The sequence below is a fragment of the Lonchura striata genome, chromosome 1 (genome assembly GCF_046129695.1).
Source record: "Lonchura striata isolate bLonStr1 chromosome 1, bLonStr1.mat, whole genome shotgun sequence".
Lineage (NCBI taxonomy): Eukaryota > Metazoa > Chordata > Aves > Passeriformes > Estrildidae > Lonchura > Lonchura striata.
In genome coordinates this window covers 153558521-153584853 of record NC_134603.1, presented here as the reverse complement: position 1 = coordinate 153584853, position 26333 = coordinate 153558521, and the positions used below count along the sequence as shown (strand labels likewise).

Sequence of the window (26333 nt, the reverse complement as noted above, 5' to 3'; positions counted from 1 at the left end):
GTCAGAGATCTCTTCAGCAAGGAAAAAATAAAAGGTGGCCAACAAAAGGGAACTCCAGGATATTTTTCTGCAGTAGATGAGAAATGTATTTTGATTTTTAATGTTTTCTGCATTTCCTGATTAAAAATACTAGTGCAAATTTAACATTAATAAAAATGAAACCAAACGAGTTCTTTGGAATAATATAGAATTAAGCATGTGTTCAGCACTGAATAAGGGAATGAGTCAATCTGGTTCCCACAGCTGGTGTGGACTATTGCCCAAGGATGCAACAGCCCTTCAGAAACATTACAGGGACTTTAGAATCAGTCAAAATAAAATATTTATTTTCAATAAAATGTCAATATTTCCAAAATGCTCCATCTAGCCCTAGGTATGACAATAATGGTAAGTTACTTTTGCCAATACTTGCATTGTTGCAGCCATTTTTTGAACAGGATAAAATTGCAAAAGCTATTTTTAGTCAGAATGGGAATGATATTTTTTAATCCCCTTTATAAAATATAAGAGCTCTGGAGACTGTGACAGTGGTATGTGGAAAATATTTCTATTAACATTCATAATTCCATAGCATCCATCAACATTCATAAAACTTCGCTTCCCTTTCCCAACTATCCACAAAAAAACCCACTTTTTTTTTTTTTTTTTTTTTTTAATAATAAAACCTGGAGATATCCAACCACCTACCAAAACCAGAATCCATCTTCACTTCAGGTCCAGCCTTTACCAGAACAGATCTTGACAAAGGTCACTATAAACCTACAATATTTTCTCTCAAAAAAACCCCCAAAAAATCCACTGAAATGTATTTCAATAACATAAAATCCCTAAGGAAACAAAATAGCAGAAAACTGCTGAGGTTTTGTCACAATGCTACGGTGGCACTTCGTGATTTTTAAAGCTGGCATCATAAATGTGTTCACTACCCTCACAACCAAGTGACCAAGGGGACACCATGAATGACTTTCCTACAGCTGAGCAGCCAAGCAGCTGTGGCACTAAGCCCAGGCCATAGCTGTTAATTCTTTTTTTTTTTTTTTTTTCTTGGCATCTCAGGTGGATTTGAAGCTTGAATTGAGCTCTGTGTAACCACAACCCTGCTGCCTGCTCCGAGCTCCAGGCTTTTGCTCCAGACCCACGTTTGCTGGGTGTCGGGATGCAGCCTGAGAGCCCTGCTCCTGGCAGGAGCTGCTTCACCTCAAACACCAGCTCTGAAACACTGATTAGTCCACCCAAATTGATGGATTCCTCTGGGAAATGGTTTCCCCCCCTGCCCCCCAGAGACTCCTGTAGCTGTGACAATGTTAGTTTAACCCTTCCTTCCTTTCTTGACCTAATTGGCTGAGAGCCAAGTATCTTTTCCTGAGCAGCAGTCTAGGTAAGGCTCTGTTTGTCCTTGTTCATCCTCTTTCCCTCTTTCTTCTCTGGAATAAACATCTTGGAATTATCAGGGGTTAGAGCCTCTTTTGGAATTTTTTGCCTTGCCCCTGAAATATCCCCCCAAAAGCCCTTTCAGCTCTGGGCTAGTCTAGTAACTCTGGGGGGCTGTGGGGGTAGATATTTCACCAAATGATTCAGCCTTTGCTTTGGCACCTTGGCCTTCTGCTGCTTCTCCAGAGCGAGGACTTGGCCCCACAGACCATCCCCTCCCAGACACTCCACCAGCAATGCAAGGCATTCCCACAGGGAATTTATTCCCACCATGTCTGGATTTGTCTGTCTGCTGCCATGGGATGTCATCGTGTCCCCGAGTGTGGGAAAAGGGAAGTGACACATCTTCCACTTGGCTCTCACTCACCAGTGTCCTCGAAATCAGCTCCCATGCCACGTGCTGGGTGGTCCAGGAGACTCTGGATTTTATTCAGGGATGAGTAGGAGCTCCAGCCATGCCTAAATCCACACCTGGGAATCTCACAACCCACACAAGGCTTGGCAGGTTCACTCCACCAAGGGATGTCCAGCATAAATAGGTGGCACAACCTTCCAGAGGGACTTCCAGGTGCTTTTATGACAGGAAAATTGTCTAAATCATCGAGTCCAAGCTGGACAAGCAGCAAGGGAAAGACAGATGTCATGTCCTGGCTGTGGAATGGAGGGTGGAGTTCAGTGGTGTGAATGCTGAGGGTGTCACTGGAAGGTTGGTGTGATAATTCACCCGTAGGGTTGAACATCTTAATTGGCGTGTGCCGAGGGAATCCGGCAAAAGGAGAATCCCAGCGGAGGGATGGGGCCTGGGAAGGTCCTGGCTGCCATCTAGTGGAGCAGGGATGTGTCTTTAAACTAAAATAAATATATAGGTAGCACATATCTGCGGCAAGCACATTTCTCTCCCTCTCAAGAGTCTTCATAGAGGTGCACAGAGAGAAATATAGAGAAAACCATTTCTATTTCTGCTCCTTGTTTTTCCCATGTGGAATGTGTTTGCAGAATTGTTTACCTGGGGTGATTGCTTGGTTGGATTCTGGTGAGGATTGTTTGAGCCTGATGGCCAATCCAACCCACCTGGGGCTGGGCTCTGGCGAGAAAGTCACGAGTTGTGTTAGAGTCAGAGAAAGTAGTATGTAGTTTTAGTATCCTCCTTTTATATAGCATATTAATATATTTTAACATAGTTATAATAAAGAAATAATTCAGCCTTCTGAATTGAGTCAGGCATCGTCATTTCTTCCCATTGGGTTCACCTACATTTACAATACATATCAAGAGAACCAATCTCTGATCTGTAGGATAAATCACATCTTTACTCGAGAAAAAAAGCCATAAAAAATAAAGTAGCCTAGAAACCAGTGAAACTGGGGACAGAACCACGTTGTAATTGCAGGAAACAAGGGAGAAAAGATCAGGAGGTAAAAGAACCCCTTGTCACTCTTTTCTGGAACACTTTGTGTCCTCCCTCTCACCTCCATGGAAAGCCACACAAGGGTTTTCATTCCAACTAGAGAAATTTGAGCTGTTTTCAGAGTAATCAGATGAAATTTCAGTTCCCCCACCCCAGTGTGTGGTCTACTGTGTGCTCTTTGCAACATAAGTGCACTTTTATTGCCAGGAAAGGGGGCAGATGTTTCAACTGGAAGTTCCCTTTGGGACTTTCTGATCAGCACTTTGTTCATCAGTGTCGATGGTCAAACCTCACACCCAGAGAAGAGGGAAAGCTTAGGGCAGGCATGTGATCTGCTTCCCAGATTCCCACTTGGCATTTTCCAAATTCTCCATTCATTTCTGCAACCTTGTCTTGAACCCACTTAGACTTTGCCTTTCTGGCAATGCTTTCAGTGTTGGGCAGGGTGTGAGGGAACTTTTCAAGGAAAAACCTTTTCACTTCCACCCTGACATTGTTCATTTTCCTTTAAAATGCTTCATTTTCCCTTAAAATGCTTCATTTTCCCTTATGGCATTTTACCTTTTCTCTGTAGGTCTCAGTGGCTAAGAAAGCAAGGTTAACACAGAATAAACAGAATATCTGGTGGCTGTTTTCCCATCAAGCTGATTTGGACTCAGAGTTCTGTTTTACTCACTGTCATCTGTTCACTCAGGAGATGGAGAAAATATTTAACTTGTTAAGTCACTCTGTGGATTAAGTGTGGGTATTTCTCTGGTTTCTAAAATCCCTTCAAATCATCAGAAATTAATTCTATTACCAAAACCAGGTGTTTCTACAATTTCCTGTAGACCTAATCCTCGGGAACATGGGGCTTTTTCTGGCTTGAATCCTGATGTATGAAAATAAAGCTTGTGCATAGGAAGGGGAGAAGAGCCACTACCTCATCCTCTCATCATTTCCTAAACTTAATTTAGGTAAAACAGCTGGAGATAAATCCCACTCCCAGCTTAAAAGTGTCATTTTAGTTTGTCCTGAACCACAGAATCCTAAAATTAGTTGGAAGGGACCTTAAAGATCATTTAGGTCCAACCCCCTTCCATGGTCAGGGAAAACACTGTTTAATTTTATTCATATAAAAGATATGCTGTTAGTAGAAGAGAATTTGCCATTAAACTTAGCAGTTACAGTGTGTGGGGAAGCATGTAAGGCACTAAGGTGGACAGAAAAAAATCAGTGTAAAAGGGTTTTTGCATGAAGATGAAAAAAATGATGACAAAACTAGTGGGCAAAAGCCCAACAGAAAATGCCACCTGAATGTGAATGTAGAAGAAACTAATCAAGTGCTCCCACAAAAAAAAAAAAAAAAAAAAAAAAAAAAAAGGGATATTTCCATTCAAAAACACTAATTGGAGGGTATTGCTTATTTTTAGGTATCTGGCAGGTGTTTTTGAGGATAGGAGCAGAAAAGTTAACCAATATAACACAATGAGTTGTGGTAAGACATTATTTTGAGACCAAGTGATTTAACTTGCACCTAAGCAGGCAGAAACTTGAAAATTAACACTTAAAACTGAATTTATTTTACTTCTGCAGCCTGCAGTGAGATCAGGTCATGCCTTCAGGCCTGGAAGCACCTTTTTATTTCTGTCTTTACTCATTGTATTGTAAACCCTGCAGCAATTTGCACACCCTGGGAATAATTTTCTGTCTTCAACCCCGTTTTCTGTTGCTCTGGCCCTACTTCAAGTGAAAGCAAACCACACTTAGCCAGATTTATTCTTCAAAGGTTAAGGAGTTTCTGCTGCTTATACTTTTCATACTTGTGTTATCAAACCTTGCATGTGACAGACAAGAACATGTAGGAAAATAATCTTATGTGATAAGTGTGCACATGCTCCTAAACTCATGTTAAGATCAGTAAAAAATCAGCTAAATTCAATGCAATTCCCATCCTGAAAAGTTGAATTGCTACAGGTTTTGAATCCTGCTCAACATTTTATATTCAATATAGGATTTAGTAAAAATGTAATGCAACCCTAATTTCCATGTCATGCCTTGTCATAACTGATATTAATACTCTAATTAAAAATTTTGAGTCATATCTTGTGATTTTAACCACTTCTGTTTCCATTTTCAGCCATCCCCAATGGAAATATTCCCTGGATAGTAGCTAGGGTTTATTTCAGGAAGGGACAAAATTAGATCTTTAAGATTCCTGCTCTTTTTCATGCCAGAAAAGCTGAGATGACTGGAGAAGGACAAAGATTCAGTGTGTAATAATCCTATTTAGGTGGAAATGGATGCCACAGGTACTAGAATGCAGCCAAATAATTGTGCCTATTATAGATTATAGAGATCCAATGGAAATTATTTGGACAGACCAACTACTTTTGATGCAGAGGGATTTGGATCAATCACTTAATCCAAATTTCTCTAAAAACATGAGTCCTGAGAAGTCCCTCTGTTCATGTTCTTTCATATCTGTTACTAACCCATCCTGTTAAAGTCAGAGTCAACGTGGAAACCCCATTTCAGAATTTCAGGGCTAATTACAATCTAGAACATCTATTTGATATGGTCAAGAGTCTTAATATAACACTTTAAAACACAGGGAGACCAGAAAGTACCATCACACATTCAGAAATCTGCTGAGCTTCACAGTGGTTGATCTGTTCAAGAGAAGAAGGAATTTAATTTGTTTTTTATTGCTTTTTGTCTTATGCTTTTAGGGCATGATGGTGTTCACAGTAAATTTGCTGATTTTCCCACCAGCAGCAATGCAGCAGCTGCAAGAAATTTTCTATCAAAACATTTATGGGGAGAGATGGGTAAAATTTATCTGTCTTTCCTGAGTTATTATCATTTTAGCTGGCAAAGACCGTGATATTTAGGAGGCTGAAAATCATTCCTGTCCAGGAAAGAGCTCCTGTTTATTGGTTATGCCACTTTTCCACCAGAGCTGGGTGCTGTGGGACACTGAAAGCCACGTGAAGGACTCTGTTAGGCCTTTTCTCTCCACCCAGATCAACTTGAATTCTTCTGGATAATTGAAGGAAACCAGTAAAAAACAATGTCATGGTCTCCACATTATAAAATGCGTTCCAAGGAATCACTTCAGAAATGGAAATAAACTTCCCCACCCTCAGGTCTGAATCCAGGCATTGCTGTAATTTTCACAGGTAGAAGAATAACAAGGAAAAGAAAAAACACTTTTTTTTTTTTTTTAAGTGGAAGAGGAAAATCCTGAGCAGTCAACTTTTATACAATGTTCCATTTCTTCAGGTTAGCTGTAATTACCTGGATTCAGCAAAGGGAATTTTCTGGTTTTTAATCAGACTTGGCAGCTCACTGAAATGTTCAGAAGTGCATTGTTGCAATGATCCTCACTGGTTGGTACAGCTTAACTTTCTTCACTCCTTTCCAGGCCCTGATATTCCCATCAAAAATTTAATCAATGTTTTAATCTACAGGTTACAATACCATTGTGGGAAAAACCCAAAAACAAAATAAACCAAAGCAAAACGACTCAAGTACAAACACTGTGAATCCAAGTTTATTTTCAAGCTTCTGAATATTTTACAACACTGGAGAGCAAAAACAGTCACACATAAGAAAATATTTAGCAATATTCCCAGTAGTCTCCCAGTCCATCTCCTGAGGGTCTGATTCTCTTTCTGTGTAAAAGTTGGCTTTTTCTTTTCATTTCCTTGCAAAGAACTTCCTTAATGATTTTCACATGGAGCCTTGGCCTTCCCAATGTCTCCCTTTCCTGCTACTTGGCTGCCAAAAATTTTCTAACCTGTAACTCTTGAAATAACATCAGAACCTGAGAGTGTTTTCTGGAGAAATTGAATCTTTTTGCTACTAAAGAGACAATGTAAAAAGACAACATGAAAGGGATTTTTGTGATGCAGTTCAGCAAGACTTTGGGCTTCTTATTTATATGTCTGCGAAATCAAACCATGGAACAAAGCTTGAAGAAGCTGGGTAGACTCCAGCTCCCAGTAAATTAGAATTGAATTCTGTTTTCCAGAGATGGTCATCTATGGTATCACTGGAGGGTGCTGCTGGTGGCCATTCATAAAACTTTGTGCTCTATCAGTGAAAGTGTAGAAATGAACCAGAATAAGTGATTTTTATATTTGCTGTGCTGCAGAGTTATCACTGAGAGGGTTATTTTGCTTTAGAAGATCAGTCAGGGTTTAATCTGTCCCTGCAATGCTTCTCTTATGAAAAAAAGACCCATGGTCAGAATTGAAGGATCCTCCCACCAATTTGCTGAGGATAAACTGTAATAAATACATTTGGTAAAATTTTGTTTGGTTGGGTTTTTCCCCCTCCAGAGCCTGAGGGCATTTTCAGCACACAGATGTGGTCATTTTCACCCCAGAGCTGGAGGGCACCGTCCACCTGGTCCTCCTCCACACTGGCACCAGCCCGTACCTCTTCCCGTGCCACCTCCGGCCGATTTCCGTTTGCACCTCAGGAACAAAGGAAAAGGCTTTTTGTGGTTGGATTTTCCTGGGGAGCAGACAGTGGGAAAGAAGCAGGACAGAAAGAGGGGCTAGAAAAGAATAAAGTTTTTAAACATCTCTGTCCAAGTCAATTTCCTTTTTAGCTGATAGAGAGAAGTGGAATCCTGTCTCAGCATGGCCATCTTTCTGCTCTGATGAAAACTCCTGAAGTTCTATCAGTACTAATTTGAGGTCTCTAGCACTATAAAACATTTTTTCCATTACTAAAATATCTTAGCTTTCTTCATGCACCTTCTCCTTTTTTTTTAAAATATTCCCATGAATATTTATTCTACCATCGATCTCACCAACGTAGCCTACACAATTAAATATATTTTCTCCACATAGCCTGCTCTTTCTCAGTTGCCAAAGGATGTTGTCTTGGTTCTATCTGCTTCTAGAAAAGTATAATCTGCAGTAAGTTTTTTAATCAGCATTCACCAATTTGTGGCTGGGAAATAATGCTGCTTTGCCATTTGACATGATGAGGGGAAAGCCAGCAGCAGTCAGGAGGCATTTGCTGTGTGTTGTTGACAGCTGTGTCATTGTGTATGGTGTACTGGCATGTTCACAGGAGCACAGAGTCCAGGCCACCCACTAAATCCTCCTGTCACATCTGATTCTTGTTAGGAATGCGCCTCCCCAGATGTTGAATAGGGAGGGAATTTCTGTATGGAAGTGCTGTGTGCCTGGGAAGTCGAGCTGGATGTGAAGCTGTGGTCTGTGGTTAGAAGGGATTAGGGTTATTAATAAACTAATGACAGGAATTTTATCTAAACACAAGCATCATTAGAGCAGCCAGTAATTCATGGCCATAAACCCAACCAAAAGGCTAAGAATATTAATTAATTTTTTAAAAATTCGTTTAATATTTCAGAATTTTCAGATAGAATTCATAAACTTTGGCCTATGTCACATGTAGGTGATTAAACACTGTTTGAAAGCTTAATCAACCCTTGACTTTAAACTTTAAACTGGAAAATGAATGTTTAGCAATACAGTCCAGGGAGTCTAGAGTGGTCAGGGATGGGATTTATCTCCTAAACACACCTCAGACACTCCAGGGATGCCCTTTCTGGGGAGAAGGGTGGGCAACTGTGGAACAGGATTCTCCTTTTCAGGGGCTGCAGACAGAATCCAGCAGAGTGTGTCTGAAACTGAACCCCAGCCATATTGCAAAGGAGCAATCTCAGCTACTCTGGAGTCAGAAAATTAGGGAAAATCCCAGAGTTTCAACATATTCTAAATTGTGGAGGATAAACTTTCATGTTTTCTGTATAATTCCTTCAAGATGCGTTATTATAACATCTAGATTGTGTAAATGGACATGGACACTAAGGTAAAAGGAAAGACTCCTCTCCCATCAACAGTAAAATTCGGATTTAGTCATTCTAAATAGAAAACCAGATTTACAAGAATTCTACTCAAATTTTACCAGTGAAATTCTGGCTTAAACATTCTAAACAGAAAATGAGATTTACCAGAATTTTACACGAATTTTACCAGTAAAATTCTGATTTTAACATTCTAAACAGAAAAACAGATTTTCATTTAACATGAAGAAATACTGAGATGCTTCATGAGACTATCAAAAATAGTAAAAAAATATATTTCACAACCGGGGAAAGGTATGCATTTAAATTTTTCCCAATTTGAACATAGACCTTTAGTAAGTTGGTATCTCTCTGCATCACTGAAGACAGTTGTATTTTCAGATCTGGACTTAGCAGGGGTTTTCCAAGCTCTGCTATAGGACAAAAATGTGCCAAAAGGATCAAAAATACTTGACAGAATAGCAAAGTAGTAAAAGTTCATTTCTCCACTAGATGGCTTCATTCCCATGAAGATCATTGAAATGAAATTCATCAACATTGTTACCCACGTAACAGTCATAGGAAAATGAAAGATTCTGTTATTATTTGTATGAAACTGATTGTTAACTATATATTTGCCACTGAATGCAATATTGTAGAAGATATATCTGATATAGTTTCCTTACCTCTTGGTTCAGGAAACAATAGAGAACTGCCACAATAAACCCCTGAAAAAGACCACAAGAAAAAGTTTTGAGGGTTAACACAGTCTGAAAAAGCCAGTTACATTATCTAACATCATGGTATGTGAATTAGTGAGCATCACTATAGGTGGGAGATTGCTGGAAGTTGGAAGATAATTTATGGATCTCCAAAAAAGCTGAAAAACTGCAAAGATAAACACTTGGTTAGTGGCATTTCACCAGAATCAGTCCCACGCTCTGGATTCACAACTGTGAATGATGATTATGGAAGTGTGGCCCACTCTCCAGCCCAACACGCTGCCAGCTGATTCTTTATGCACTCTAAAGAAAGTAAAAAGGAGACTTCTGAAGGAGATCCATGGATGGAGCTCACACAGCTCTCCAGCCAAATTCTGTCTCTGTGTAGATTACCAGAGGAGATCAAATTCTGGCCTATTAAATGTATTTTTTAAGATTCTGAACTGAGGTAAATCCAGGACAAATCCTAGGAGGTCAAAGGACCTGCATGACCAGATCTTGGCTCAACACCTCGACCTTTTATTCCATTAGATTATTCATTAACTGTTCATTAACTCAATGAAGGTCCCCTCCCTGTACAGAGGGTTGGGATTGATGGAGAGGGTTTGTTGGGCAGGACTGACACGATGGATTCAATCCTCAAGAGGAATAAACCAGAACAAAACTCGTGGATGGATGGTGATGCTCCCTGAGAGCCATCCCATAAAAAATTCCATGGAGCCATCCAGATCTGTTCCCTGGGGAGGTTTGGAGGCATTCCCACAGCTGCTGCTTTGGGCTGAGGTGCAGCACAGGGAACGGGAAGGAAGCAAAGGGAAATTCGGTCCTGCCCAGCTCATAACTCAGGGAGAAAAATCACCTGGAATCCACCTGCTCCATCAGAGTAGGAGCTTTTCTTGTTGCCATCCAGTTCCTCAAGCTGTGCCAATCCAGAGCAGTGGGAGGCATTTGCAGGAGGGGAAGGGATGTGGCATTCCTTGGGACAGCAGCCTGTGTGGGGCTGGTGCACACACCAGGCACTGCTTGATGCTTATGTTTAATTATCAATTAATTCTTTGACAAAAAATTAGCAAGGGGGCTGGACCTACAGTTTTGGTTGCTCTGGAGGATTTAAATCAACCCAAATTAGCTTGAATTTGTTAGTGAAGTCAGGGAAGGCAGGTGGACAAGTACTGGTATCAAGGAAGATTTTCCATGCTTGACTTTGGCCCCCCATTCAATTTACACATTTATCTGAAATTTGGTACTTGTAAAATCTGGAGGCCAGCCTAGAGCCAGGTAGGATTTGTCACCTCTTCAGACATTTTAGCTCAGCAAAGAACCAGGAACTTTGTGAGCAGACACTGGTTTCAGGACCTGAGGATTCTTTTTGTGCAATTTTTGTTGTCATGAGGACACAAGGCTAAAATAGAAAAACTGGTAAGAAGGAAACAAAGGATCTGTGGTAACTTTACCTGAAAAGATCCAATGCAGAGCTCCAAATAAAGCCGAACCCCCAGGCTGGTATATTCTGGGAGGAAGTTGAAGACAATGTAATGGGTTCCAAACAAAGGAATTAGAAGCAGAGTCGACCTTGAGAGACGTCTAGCACAGGAGATGAGAAGAAATAAGGTAATATTATTTTTATAAGTGAAAACTAATGCACTCAGTGTGCCACAGTAGTGAGCAGAAGTGAAAAAGAAACTAGTATAGATAAAGAAACTAGTATATATAAAAATATATATAAAATAGAAATAAATATGCTGGCTTCCTTTACAGTTCTCATACAGAGAAAGGCAGCTATAGAGTAGCATTATTCATGTCCTAAATAAGAGGTTTAATGCCAATTCAATTAATTTAGTTGTCTCCCCATTGATTTTAATTGGAAAGCAGACATCTGAGCTGATCTGAATACATCCTATTGGCCAATATCAGATGACTTGACCCTTTGACTAATTTCCTTTGGAATGGGATAAGGTTGGGAATTCTAAAATTTAATGCCAGTTAAACTGAGCCTGTCTGTGACACTGAGCAAGTAGTTCTCTGTTTAGAAAAGACAACATAACTTTTTATTATTATAACTAAAATAATTGATTTTTTAAAAATTATTCCATACATCACCTGTACTGAGAAGAATTATTGAAGTTGATTTGTCTAGGGTCTAGTTTTTTCAGCAAAATTCTGATGATGTTGATGAATAGGATAAAATTGACCTGTTCACAACATTTGAGGGGTGGGAGGGAAGGGAAAGAAAAGGTTAATTTCTGATGTAAAACTTTGCAGTAAAAATCTGGTGAGTTTTTGTTGGTTTTTTTAAATTTTATTTTAGTTACACTGTAATTTCTGCAGTTTCAATGTAAGGTCAATAATGCTATTCCTTCTTGCAGCATTCAAGTATTTAAATAAGTTGCATTACTGCTTGAAGTAATGGCTGAAGATGAAAACTGGAGACTTTCCCTTTGTTCAGCAAAATATTTTCGTTGCTAGCGTGTGTGACTCTCTTTTACCATTTGTAGCTCAAATCAGTTGAATTCTCCTTAGGGACAAATATTACATTAAATTCTGGCTGATCTCTCTGGGCACTATTAGTAGAATTTTTAGCCTAAATACCTCTACAATGAGATATTTCTATCAGGGGTGATCACCCTGTTCTGCCTTTGCAGTTGGTGGAGAACCAGCCAGGAGAGTTAAGAGAGCTTCAGGTGGGCCTGGGGGCAGGTCACCTCCTCCCAGGGTAGATATTTGTTTTAAATCAGGTGAATCACTTGCCAAAAGTGTATTTTTCACTTTTCTGGCTCTGAAGGAGCCCTTGAGGGGCATTAGCTCAGCTCCAAAGCAGTTAGAATCAATCCTAACTTGCAGTTCAATTCTTCTACAGTTGTAATTTGGCACAGCTTTATGCAAAGTCTGTGATGCTGCTCAGCTTTCCACAACCAGAAGGATTCTCCCCATGCATTTATTTTGAGTGCCTGTACACACCAGCCCTTCCATGGGTGAGGCTGAATGTTTAATTTTGTCTACAAATATCCTAATTTTACCAGAAAGTCCAACCTCATTCTATTTATTAGTGATGCTCTATGTGAATTCCAGCAGAAGAAATAACAGAGGTAGAAGGACATGAAGTATTTTATTGAAACCCAGTGAGCTCTGATCAGAATTCAACTTGAGATTCTTCACTCACATTGTTTGTGTTTATCTTTAAAGTCCCTTCCAATCCAAAGCATTCTGTGATTCCAAACCCCTCATTTGCATGCATCTGTCCTCCAATTAAAATAATGTTTTTATAGCTGATCTTAAGGTCATCCATTAACTGCTTTCTCAAACACTGCTTGGGTTTAATGACTTGTGGCAGTAAACATTTATGATAAAAATTTAAAACCCATCAGTTTTTTTAATAAATGTCAGGGTCAAGAGCTGTTATCAGTTGTCAGCTCTGAACAAAAACCTATTTCCCTTGAAAGTTTTGTATTAAAATTTATGTCTGACTCTGAGCTTTTATGCTAAAATATTGTTTTCAAATATTATAAGGAGTGTTTAGTCCACTCACTTACTATTAATTTTAACTAAACTGACAATTCTATGAAAGTTTTAATTTGTTTGAAAGACAAACATTTTAGTTTGCACTGGACACAGGTAGTTAACAGTAGAAATTTACTATTCGTCTCCCTACAACTCAGCAAAGAAACTCAATTTTAATACAAAAGCCTTTTTTTTTTCTTCTAAGTAATATCAGCAAACTCAGAAGTACCTACCCCCACAGAAATTATAATTGGTCCTTTGATTAGCCACCAATAAGGAGAGCCTTGATTAATATCCCAGCATCTGTGAATATGATAGTAAGTTTAGAAAAAGACATGTATGTTATCACTGCAATCATTTAAAAATATAATGCAAAAGTATAGAATAATGTGGGAAACAATGACTTACGCTGTGTCTTCGAAGTAGAATTTTGTCAATACCCATACAAGGGTGAAAAGTGTTGGAAAACCTGTCAGATATTTTAAAATAAGGTATAATTAATCCAAGCCTTGTCCACTGAAACTCTGCTGCAATGATGAAAATCAATAATTTTTGAGAGCTGGAATTACCTTTTGGGTTCAGTTCCTGTAACAGGAATTATTTTAAATACAGTCCCTAAAACACAAAAAATGCTTCTGTTTGCTGAGTTGTCAGGCCTAGCTTAATCTTTGGTGGCAGCAGGCATGGATTTCCCTCCCTGAAGCAACAAAAAATTCCTCTGGCCAAGTGCATTCACCTGCCATAAAGGAGTGTTCTGCTTTTTCCTTCCCACAGCAACTCTCTGTGGGCAGCCACTTGATTTCAGATTTCTAAATCTGAACAATTCAATTTATTCCAGACAACAACAAAATCAGAGGGGAGGATGTTGCTGATTCACTGCCTGTCGTGTTATTAGTGGACAGAGCTGCTTCATTCATGCAATATTTTAGTGCAAAAGATGGGCTGTAGAAATACCAGGAATAAAAAAAAAAAAAATCTGCTCAGGAAAAAACAATTCCCTTTCCCAACCTGTGTAACCATTCTGCACAAACAGCAGCAAGGCACATTGAACTCTGGTGTTTGTGATAACTCCTTAGAGGTGACCATGTTTTCAGTGGGGTGAAGAAGGTTAAGACTGGAGGATGTCTACTTGTGCATTCTCAAATATAATTGATTTTCCATCCCTTTCACAGGGGCTTTTTTGCCATAAAAATCTTGATTGCTTCTGGCTAATACGTACATAAAAATAAAATGGAAGCAACACCCAGGTTAGGTATTTTAGATAAGTCAATTGGGTTCCACATCCAATATTTTTAATTGGAATGATCATGGAATCATAGAACCATAGAACTGTAGAGTCATAGAATCATAGAACCATGGAATCATGGAATCATGGAATCATGGAGTCATAGAATGGCCTGGGGGAGAAGGCACCTTAAAAATCACCTGGTTCAAACCCACAAGGACACCTTCCACTATCCCAGGCTGCTCCAAGCCCCATCCAACCTGGCCTTGGACACTTCCAGGCATGGGGAGTCCACAGCCACCCTGGGCAACCTGTGCCAGGGTCTCACCTCCCTCACAGCACAGAATTCCTATGTCCCATCACTCCATTCCTTGGGAAAAGTCCCTCTCCAGCTTTCCTGTACCTCCTAGAGGTTGCTCAGTGGTCTCTGTGAAGCCTTATCTTCTCCAGGCTGCACAACCTCATTTCACACCCTGACTTTCACCAATTTCCTGTAAAATCTGTGCCTACCCCAGCCAAAGAGAACCAGCCACCAAAAATATCTTCTTCCATGAGACAGGGATGAGAGCAGCAGGCAGTTTAGGTAGAGAGCCTCCACCAGCAGCCACATGAAATTGGTCATCATGAAGTAGTGGCAGAAAACCACGGAGATCTTGCATTCAGTCTGGGGAGCAGGAAAGTCACAGTTTAGGCATTGCTTGGAGAAACATCTCTTTGGTTTGACCATGAGGTAGACATCTGTGATATTGGCTGAGTTCTACCAAGAACAAGATCTCACTATTAATTCAGGTTTAAACTGAGAGCTTCAAATGTGAAATGGATTTCTGAGAAGTAAGTCTTTAACCATCGTAACGCCTTGGAATCCCCTCTGCATTTTGCTTTCTATCTCTGTGTTAGAAATGTAACTTGGGCTGCATTGAGTTCTCTCACAAATTCACTGCCTTGAGTGTACCTTCAGTGTCAAATGCTCCTTGAATAAAAGTTCAAGGACCCATTTTTCTCCTTCTGCTCAGCTCTAAAATTCTGTGTGGCTGTGAGCAGTGCAGAACCATCCCATAAAACTCTGCTTGAAAACCATTGCCAAAATCTGGGGCTGGATAAATGCTAAATTCATTGCCTGGTACCTTGAGTGCTTTGTGGTTTACAGATAGAGCTTCCAACCAGAACAGGAAACCCGACATTTCCAGAAGAATAAGCTTAAAAAGTTGTCCTTTGATGTACTTAGAGATCTTCAATTTTATGCTTCAGATTATTGAAACATAACAGTGTAGTGATACTACTTTGTTGCTATGTGAAAGTCCAAATTTCATTTAGAGTACTGCAACATCACAAATTGATGCTGTAATATAGGAAGGCATAATGTACCTATTTATGGAAATAAAATATACTGAATGAAAGGATTTTATAATTTTCATTACCAGGTTAGAAGGGGGGAAAAAAACACTCTCAGTAAGTAGTAAAAAAGAGGGAAAAAAAGTGAAACCATAAATAAATGGTACATAAAACCATCAAATACAACAATATCTTGCTTTTCATGTGCTTACTGTGGAGAAGCTGCAGTGATCAATGCCTTCCTCCTGGAAAAGGACAGCATCCTTAATGAAAATGGCAATAGCCTTTAAGATGAATGTAAAAAAGAGCTGTACATGGATATAATTCCTGGGACAGCGAAGCCTCCTGCAAGAGAAGAAGAGAGGTCCCTCTGAGGTAATTAACTTACTTGTTAACTAAGCTGGCAGCAATTAAAATAAACAATAAGCTCATGTTTTATCTCAGGTACTTCCAGACACATTTAGGAAGAACTTTTTGATCCACTGAGCTCTTTCAGAAAGAGGCAGAAAACTTCCTCATGTGAAGCAAATCAGCCACAATCTACATCTTAATCTCTTTACTTGTTAACCAGAATTATAGTTGCTGCCTTACTTTGTCAAAGTTATTTTGATGAATTAAGTAAAAGCACAGAAGAACTTTAAAACAGTTTGGCAGATCTACTTTAAATTCAATTTGAATATCTACTTTAAATTCAATTTACACCTACCTTAAATTCCCAGTTAAATAAGATTAAATTTTTTCTGTAATTATATACAGATTTTGGAGGGAGTTATACAGCTTCATGTTTTCGTTTGGAGATGAGGATTTGAGTTAATGATCAAAAAGTTCCACTAAAAGCCAAATTCTATCCAGACCCAGTAATCAGAGGGTCACCTAATCTGAAAGTTCACCTGGAGTGTGCAAAATTTTATTGCTGACCTCAAATGTCAACCCTATTGTTAATTATGACTTTTTCCTCCCTATTACTACGTCGCCTTATGTCCATTGTTTTTTCTTTCCCCTCATTTGGGCTGGTTTGTTTTCCTGAGGTCAGAGTGGATGTCAATAAACATATCTGGTGGCTTCCAGACATGAACTAGGAACTAGCATAGGTCAAAAAATTTTCCCTAGAGAATCCTGATTCCCACAGCATAATAATAAAACTCCTGCCTTTGCCTTCTTTTTTTTTTTTTTTTTTTTTGTCTCACAGGAATACAAGAAATAAACAAAAATTAATAAAATAAATCCCATGTGGTGAAAAACATTAAATCTACATTAAATGATAAAATACATTAAATACTCCTAGTTAGACCTGAAAATACCTATAAAATAGGTATAAAATACCTAACACGGTAAGAAAGAATTCTCACCAAATGTGACAAAATTCTGAAACTAACTTTAAAACATGTCTTTAGTGGTAAATGTTTCAATAGTAATCTATACAATGCCATAGGAACATTCATTCAGAATCAAGTCCTTTTTGCATATTTTTATTAAAAATTCCCTGGAGCCATAACAGGCAGGCATGCATAGTTTATGGAAAAAAATCTTCATTTCAGCCTAAAGCAAGTAAATTTTTCTGTTGGTTCTTCAGGATCAAAGTGAGTTGCTGAGCTTTGCCAAGAGACAGCCAGGGTTTATTTCCAAGATCTGAATCTTCTTATTCCTGGCTCTCTCTGATGACTTTTAATTTCCAGCTTCAGTTTCATATTATTTAACCAACATGGCTGAAATGTTTTGTTTTTATTCACCTGAATTTCTATTTGTATTATTTTGTTATGTCTAATGCTGTATTCCACAGTCTAAGAAATTAAAACCTGTGAAAAGAATTGAGGTTAGAGGACACCTCTACCTGAATGCAATCAGAACTGTCACAGCAATGATGAGGGAGGTGATGGACACGCTGTATCCCACAGTGTAGATGATCTTTATAGTAGAAAAGTAGGATTGCTAGAAAAGAGAATGATTTGTCACACAAGTTGCTGTTAAATGACAGCTTTTTACTGATTCTGTCAGTTTTGCTCTGCTTGGTGCTTCCATTGTGTTGACGTCCCTGACTGCTTTTTTCCCCCTCTTCAAATCCTACAGCAAAGTTCAACTTAAATCTTAATTATGTATATCTTAATTTAATCTTAAATTAAACTTAATTACATTTCTTTGGTATAGTCCCATTCCATAGTTGTGTGGATACAGCCCAGTCTGGTGCTGAAACATGTATTGATTAGGGTCATTTGAAGCTCATTCACAAAATCACAAAAACCCACAGCAGCCTTCAAAAATTCATAGTTCAAAATCTTATGCAAATTTTATAAATGCTGTGTTCTATACCATGTTTTCTCCCCAGTAGTAGCAGGACAATGCTGCTGGCAGCATGGTGAATACAGAAATCTCTCAGCCTTTCTCTATTTTTCTCCACTTTTCTATTCTCTGTTTCCTTACTTTAAATCTTGCTGTCTATTCCTCCTTTCATCTTTTATTATGCTGTGGTGGGTTGTTTTTGGTTGTTTTTTTTTTGTTTTTTTTTCCTTTCTGGGGTTGTTTCTTTCCTCTGCTTTTCTTGCTGCCAAACTCAACTGCTGCTCAGTTGGAATGCCAGTCAAAATCCATTTCAAATGGCTCCTCTATCAGACACGATCCCTGAGTGAGGATAAGTTGACTTTAACTATCTCAGATGAAAGCACAAAACAGAATGAGCCAGCTCTAGGCTGCAAATCTAACTCCAGTCTAACATGATCTGTCTCTTGGGTCCCATTTCAATGCTTTTATAACCTAAAATCTGCACAGCTGTGCAGTGCATTCCTACAGTTCACTTGGGGAAGGTGAGATGCTCATTTTGAGCCATAAGGGGAACTTTATGCATTATAAGACTGGCATTTATTTAATTTATTTAGGTGCTTAAAAATTAGCTGCCTAAATATGAGTCTTTATTAGAATAAGAAGAACCTGGCCATAGGGCTGATCTGTTTAATTTTTAATACAAACCTGGTTTTTTTCTCATCCTTTTTCTTTTATAGTTAATGAAGGAAAACACTCTCAGAAGACAATTCAAATCTTTAGAAAATGAGACCTTATTGATTTCTGTGAGCAACAAAAAGGGTCTATCACTACACCTGCCTTAGAAAGAGCAGGTCATAGAATCATAAATCCTTGACTGGTTTGGGTTGGAAGGAACCTCAAAAATCATCTACTTCCAACTCTTGGATTAGTAAAGTGAAACCTTTTATGCCAAGGACTTTGCATCCAAGTGTGCAGATTTATGATTATCCACAGTCTAACCTAATGGGCTGAGCTGTTATTATTGGTCAGAGCACAGCAGGTGCACCCTGAATTTGCCTTCCAGTTCAATTTTATCCATAAGAAACCAGATTATCCTTACTGAGAGCATGCCCCAATGTGAATGCAGTAAGTGGGGACAGCGAAGAGATATCCCTGGAAAATTCCCCCCTGATCCTGACCAAAGCACTGAGACAGATCCATGGTGCAGAGATTAGCTCTCACTTTCACAGTATTCTTTTGAGACTGATTAAGTTAAATGGGGTGGAAAAAAGGCATAATGGGGTTTTTTTTGTCTAGTGGGTGAACTGTGAGTTGTATAGGATTACCCAAATCCCTGACTATGCACAATTCCAACCAGAGCTCACTGAAGTACCTCAGAGCTCCAAAGCTTGCTGGGAATTCTGGATGCACCACTCCATGAGGAACATCAAAACTGCACGAGGCTGACCATAGATGGCAACAAATCAGATGTGTAAAACTGAAAAGAATCAACTCCTTAAATAGATAAACCTACAACTGAGGAGTTTCCTCTAGGTAGAATAATGGAATCATCACAGAATGAGTGTGGAGGGACCTTAAAGCTCATCCAGTGCCACGTCCTGCCATGGGCAGGGACAACTTCCACTGTCCCAGGGTCCAAACCCCATCCAACCTGGCCTTGGAGACTGTCAGGGATCCAGGGCAGCCACAGCTTCTCTGGGCACCCTGTGCAGCATCTCTTCATGGTGATATGAACCATGATTTTATCCTTATTAATAAGGGGTCAAGGACTATATTTTCCCTGTGCCTGTAATCTCAAGATAACACCAACACTGAAAATCTGGCTGAAGAAATATGTCACATTCTGATCTGCATTGCAGAGATTACAGAGGTTTTGGGATTTTTTTTCCATTGTTGAATTAGATATGTCATGCAGGATGAGACATCCAAAGCCCCTATTTTCCTTAGATATTGCTAAATTTGAAACAGTGCTCTTTTAATAGCACATTCTCTGTACTGATGCTGTGCTACCACAAATTCATCTTGCTGAATGTTATTACTGAAATGTCTTAATACAAATTTTTTGAAGATTTTGCGCTACGTCTTTCTCTGTTATACTTGTGCATTTGCAGCTGGCTTTATTATTGTTACACCTGAATAATAAAATATTTTCAGTCATCTTACAAAATAGGTGGCCAGAGTAAAAATTGGAATTATATCCTATACTTAGAAAGAAATTTCAGATTCTTCAGAGCTCCCCTCTGCAGTGATCTTCAGGAATAGAAAGGAATACTATAACATCAGCACACCATTCACATATATTTAGGGAATTAAACTTACTTCTTCAAGAGGAATCTCATCTTCTACTGGACATGCCACATGGTAGGGAGGGAATGGGTCAGACCAGCCCTTTTTTGTGCAGTTTCTTTTTATCATCCCAGCTGAAAAAGTAGTATTTGATTTTTCTCAATGCAGGACAAGATAATATGGAAAATAAAAACCAGGAGACCTCTGGCTGGGACAAAGTTGTACCAGGAGAAGAAGATCATTAGCATCATTAGAGTGAGTAGAACAATTTTCCTGTGCGCATTCAGGACATCAGACACAACATTTTGTATTTTATTTGTAGACAAACAATGGGAAGAAGGGAGAGAAGGAAGAGGTGATGGGAAGGACTAAGGAAGGAATTATATCAGGCACACTGCAGAAATTGGGAATCACTGCTCCATAAATTTCTGCTCTGCACAGCACTCACCCTTCTACCATATCCCTTCTCATTCCCACCTCCCCTGGGGGTTACTCTTCCCTAGGAGATCAGAAACTGGGATAAGCAGCCCCTTCCACAAGGACAGCACGTGTCCACAAAAAATATTTATGAGTCAGACGAAGGAGAAGTCGAGAATCCCAGGGCAGGAAATGAATCTGCACAGATGAAAGGGATTTTCCTTATCCCTCGTTTATAACTAGCATGTGTTGGATGTGGCAGAGGTTGGGCTTTGCAGTTTCTTTTTCTTGTGGAACTGCCAAATCCAGGTCTTTCCTGGAGGGTGGTTTGCTCCTTGTGGGCTCACATTTTGGTACTGGCCATGCTCACGCAGAGAGGAAGCAGGCACAAAGGCATTTGTTTGCAGTTTTGCAGCATGTGTGCTGCTCCAAGGCCTAAATTCTGCTTTGTATCCGCAACCTTGGTCTTAAAGAACAATCACATTGTTCATTCCTCTGCCTTTCATTTCATCCCACAGCCATCACAGCATAAATCTCAAGATACCCCAAGCTTAACTTCTGACCTAGACAGCCTCCAGATGAGCTTTGTAGGAAACTCACACAACAAACTGATCCCAAAGCACATGGAAACCAAGGAATCACTCCTTGTGTTTCAGTATATTTTTGATCCAGGGCCTCATCAGAAACAATGGAAATCAAATCCAGTTATGGATAATCCTTAAAAAATGAGAAGAACTGCTAAGATCCTCCTAAAGTCTTTGCAGTACTTGTCTGTTCCAGCTCATGGGAACGTGAAATTATCTGTCTTCACCCTCCCTTTTTAGAAATGTTCTTGCCAGACACACATCACAGTAACCATGGTAGGACATCACCTGGCTCCTTCATGAAGTGAAAGAGGATGTTTGGACATGGTAAGGCAAGAATCTCTCCAGCATCTGCCTCTGGCCAGCACAGCAATTTGTCCCAAGTTCTCTTGCAACCTCAGGCAGAAAGTGAAATATATTTTTAAGCATGGTTAAATTTGAGCAAAATAAAACCCTAAACCTTTTTAAACTTTGCCACTCCACCACTTCCATATCTTATAAAAATAGTTTAGCCACAGGTTTTATTATGAGAAATAAACACCCCCAGAGTGCTATTTAATCTGCTTTAGTTAGACCCCTGTGTTAGACTGAGGTGAGTTTTCCGAAAGAATGCAATAAATGAAGAGTAATGATGGAAGAAAAAAGGATCAGATCATCATAATTGTTCAGGGGTTGCCCTATTTTTAAAGATCAACATTCCCTCACAAACAAGCAAACATGATGCCAAGGAATGGGACAAGGGCACAAGGATTCACTCTGATAAATTGACTGTCCATATTTGAATGGGAAGGACACTGGAAAAAAGAAAAGAATGGGAAGGAATGGGAGTAGATGGAAGAAGAGCTGACAAGGCAGCAGCACATGGGACCATAAATAAAACCCTCATGTCCTTTGGCAGCCTGGCCATGTCCTGACTCTGGTCCCTTCCCTCTCCTTCACACATGGGTGGATACCTGGTGATGTTGCATTTCCATGCTCTCGTGGGGCCTCCAGACATTCAACCTCCTTTTTCTTCAGCTCTACCATTAAATCACATTCTGGGTGGACATTCCCAGCAACCTAAAGGTAGGAGAGTTTTGGGGGATTAGTTGGAAGGGAAATTGGATGGGATCTCATCAGGCATTAAGTCCAGACCTACTTTTTCATCTAACAAGGCTGGTTTAAGGACATAGAACAGTGGTTAGGGTTTCCATCCAAAGGCTGCTACTGTCTCTGCACATGCTGGTAGTTACAGCTCTGTACTGGAAAGTTTATAAACGCCTCTGGCTACATTCATAATAAAAGATCTCTTTGCTAGAGCCTGAGTTTGAGTGCAGGATTCATTTCCACCCTAACTTTAGCTAGATCCTGTTAAATATGGCCCCAGAAAGGCACACTGCACCTGGTCAGGCTCATTTTCTTATCAGTGAAGGGCCCAGTGCTGCAGGAACCTGTGCACAGGCAAAGCCCTGCCAACCTCCAAAGAAGCATCATCATGAAATCACAGGCAATTTCTGCAAACCTGTCTCCTGAAAGAGCTCTTCACTCCAAAAGGAGTGAATCTGTTCTCTCCCTTCTGCCATCTGCCTTTTTCTACACAGGGTAGGAGGCAAAATTCCTTTATTGGTGAACAAAAAAAGCACTCTGCACCAAAGCATTTGTTGGTTTGGTATGATGGTGTAAAGAAAAAAGTGACACACAGGGTTTTAATAGCAGGAGACATTCAGTTCTTTAGTCCTTATTTAGACTTATATGGGAACCACAGAAGGATCTGAAGTCATCCAGAGAACTTTGGGTAGCCAAGGACAAAATCTGCCCAGGCTGTTACACCCAGACTAGTGAGGATGCTCCCACTGGGCAGGAGTGCACAGGACTATTTCACATAAATTAAAAAAATGTGCCTTGTCCAGCTTTAACCTCTGTCCCCAGTCCCCAAAGATGAGTTGTGATCAGAGACAATCTGACTTTTATCTCTATGCCCTGGCCACTGGTGCTGGTGTGTTCTGCATGTGTGAATATAGACACAAAAACAGAGACAAAACAGAAAATAAGCCCAGGATGAGACTTGCATGGTGAACAGGTGGCTGGCATATGGCTCAGTTTGCTTCCACCCAGAGAAGATTCATATTCAGGGAATTTGGAAAATAACTCTCTGACTTTCAGTTCATTCAGAGGGCAGATTTTATCCTTTCCAGTAAGCTAGTGTTTCCCCTCCATGTTAATGTCCATGTCTCATGTTGGCCTGCAGAGCATTTGAACTGCATATTGACCAAAAATTTGAGGCTCTCAGGCTGCTGGAGAGCACTGCATTAATTACACAGCATTTGTTTTTCTGGGGTTTGGGCCCTGGTAGTCAATAATGTCATTATCTCCACATGTATGCCCTGCAAGATCATCTGCTTCCCATTTACTGCATTTTTAGGAGGATGTGGTTTTCCTGCCAAATTTGCAGACAGCAGTGCCATGGATCAGTTTAAGGCAGAAGTGAAAAGCAGGAATCCTTCTCCAGGCTGAATGGAGTTTGGTGTGTGTGAGAGGAGGGTAACTGTGCTGGATGGATGGATGGATGGATGGATGGATGGATGGATGGATGATGGATGGATGGATGGATGGATGATGGATGGATGGATGGATGGATGGGTGGATGGATGGATGGGTGGATGGATGGATGGATGGATGGATGGATGGATGGATGGATGGATGGATGGATGGATAGATGGATGGAGCAGAGCACAGACATTTCCCTCCCCAAGGAGGAGGAAATCCGTGGGATGCCCCAGGAATATCATCCAGATCAGTTAAACCAGGGGGTCTAGGGAGACCCTACGTTTATCTTCACTAAAAAATGCAATGTGAGGCAGAATTACAGAAAATTGGCATATGTCTTGAAAATCTTTGCTGTCTTGATGCCTCTTTTCATGCCAACATATGTTATTTCTCCCCTTGTACTCACCCTGGACAGTAACTGCAGGAAAATACCCTAACCACAGTGTATGACAGCTATTGCAAGAAGTAGCTTTATTAGTCAGTAGAAAAAACAGTCAAATTATTCACTGAATATCTCTTTTACAACATTCTCTTGGTTCAGTGAACTGTGCCCAGAAAAACCTCAGCAGGAGGAAATGCACCCATTTGCACTATTCTAAATTATTTCTCCTGGCAAAAAGCATTGCTAGATTTTGCCTGTCAAAACTCTCTTTGCTCTCTGAAATGTTCATGGCAAGAGCAAAGCTTGTTTGGCTCATTCACCAGTCCAGGAAACTCCAGGAAATTATTTTTTTCCCCTTTTACTTTCTAAGTCTCCAGACTGTGAAAACACTCAATTTAGCACATGCATCTTGAATGAAAAGATGAGGCTGATCAAGTACCTGGTATTTAAATTGTAGCCTCTTCCTTCAAGAAGAACCAGCCTTAGGAGGTGCTGTCACAGTTTATTTTCAAGTCAGCCCTAACCACTGCCTGAGCAGACACTGAGTGCCAGATCTGATACAACAGAAACTCAGGTTAAATAAATGAGAAAGATTTATTCCACTCCCAGGCTGTGTTTTAGGCATATTTATCACCTCAAACTCTTTACCTCTAGCAGACCCCAGTTAAGGGGATGAGAGTCAGTTTCTTAAGCATTCCAAACCTCTCCAGGAGCTGAGTTCATGTTTTCCAGAGAAAGCATATTTTGGGAAAACAGAGGGCTGCTTTTCCACAATTTTATACTCAAATGAGGATTGTTTATCTATCCTCTAATAGGCAACACATACTAGGATGTTTTCATTATACACTAACACATAGACTTGGTTTTGATCAGTATATAATAATATAGCAAGCAACCCAACTTTGTAGAAAAAAATTCTGTTTCTCTTGGGTAAATGGGGCAGGTTCTTACAGAGACCTTCAGTCATATTTTGGACCATTAGCACTAAATCGTGATATTCTACTTAAGACAAATTACACTGATCTACTCCTAATTCAGGGAAGCGGGTTTGTCACACAGGTGGCACAAAGGAATCTCTCGTTTCATATCAGTAAAAAGTCTATTCAGCTATTTCACAGTGGTTTATTTTCCTCAATGAAGAAAAAAACCCAAGCTGCTGTGCCACCCCTCATGAAATGTCCCTTCAGGGAAGAGATTCCCAGGAAAGAAGAAAGGATACAGAGGAGGCAAAAGGAAGATGCTGAAGATGTGATTATTCTCAAATGCAAAGATAATACCCTGCCCTCGATTTGCACAAACCTTTCCTGATACTGGTGTGATCCTGGATCTTGGTTTGCCAATCTCTGTCCAAAGTGAAATAACACCAAGACCTCCAAGCTTTTTAATGGCTTTGGCTCTTTCTAAATCTGCCCTAAACATCTCTGTTGGTTCCACTCTTTTTTTACCTGCAGAATCTCAGCTGCTCACATGCCAAGTAATACCAGTGCTGCCACTAAGGCAGATGAAATTGTAACAAAAAACCTGCAGAATCTGAAATGAAAGAAAATTCTATCACAACTCATCTGGTGTAACAGCCCTCCTCCAGTTTTTTCTTCTTTGTCGCTGTCTTTCAAAGCCCCCACACACAAAATAAGAGTTTCTCTTTATGTGTTTCTCTTTACTGAGTGTGTCATAAGAAAGCAGAGAAATAAACTGATATAAGCATGGATCCCTTCTGCTGCTGTTCACACTTGTCATTGCATCTTGCCTTGTTTAACTAGAATCCAAAACAAACAGAGAGAAAAGAAACTCATTTAAAAAAATTTTAAAATAAAGCTGTATCTGACCATCTGCTCCCACAAGGAAATGAACAATTATTGAAACACAATGAAGAAAAAGCTTTTTTTCATGCAATTACTTACAAGCACTGCCAGACTCAGGGTGTGCAGAGCACAGTGATATAAAGAACAAGAGTTCATGTTCCAAAGCAAGACACAGACCTCACTTCTTCAGCTTCTCTTAGCATCTTTCACCTGCTTTTTGACTTCTCTTTCTCCTCTCAGTTGCTGATTTGAAACATTTATCTTTTTGCACAGAAGTGACGTAACAGGGATGTGAAGTGGGAGATTAATATTAAAAATTCTCCATGCTGTGTTTAAGCTTTGCAACTTTTTGACTTTGCTCACAGACTGGACTGGATGGATTGAGTGATTGATGCCAGGATTATGGAAATTCTCTATGCTCCTAGCAAGACTAATTTCTCTCTTTTAACACAAAATGGTTTTGGGGGGATGGACAGTTCTAAAGGTTACCAATCCCATATTAAATCAACATCACTGGCATAAAAGAAACACTGTCCTAACAGTTATTTTCAATTTTTTATAATGAAACCTTTTTGTTATGCAAGTCCAGCGTATCTGAGTGTTTTTATGGAGTGTAATGAGCACAGTGCTACACTTCAAGATGCAAAATCAAACC

The 26333-nt window shown here is 39.8% G+C and overlaps 1 protein-coding gene across 1 annotated transcript; it reads right to left on the bottom strand.

Annotated features, from left to right (window-relative positions):
• Window positions 1–7179: 7179 nt before the first annotated feature.
• GHRHR (growth hormone releasing hormone receptor) lies at window positions 7180–25834 on the bottom strand. The gene is made up of 13 exons (XM_021541862.2): window positions 25778–25834; window positions 21922–22027; window positions 21257–21364; window positions 20001–20101; window positions 17257–17354; window positions 15638–15770; window positions 14604–14757; window positions 13277–13337; window positions 13102–13171; window positions 11471–11562; window positions 10825–10954; window positions 9335–9376; window positions 7180–7302 (listed from the first exon to the last, which is right to left on the bottom strand). The coding sequence occupies exons 1-13, from the start codon at window positions 25832–25834 to the stop codon at window positions 7180–7182; spliced, it is 1275 nt and encodes a 424-aa protein (XP_021397537.2).
• Window positions 25835–26333: the final 499 nt, after the last annotated feature.

Excerpts from the sequence above, each read along its gene's own strand:
- GHRHR (XM_021541862.2), bottom strand. The coding sequence starts at position 25,834 with ATGAACTCTTGTTCTTTATATCACTGTGCTCTGCACACCCTGAGTCTG. Across the intron at positions 17,355-20,000 it reads ATGAGATTCCTCTTGAAGAA|CAATCCTACTTTTCTACTAT; the intron begins GTAAGTTTAATT and ends TCTCTTTTCTAG. Across the intron at positions 14,758-15,637 it reads ATCACTGCAGCTTCTCCACA|ACTGAATGCAAGATCTCCGT; the intron begins GTAAGCACATGA and ends CCTGCTCCCCAG.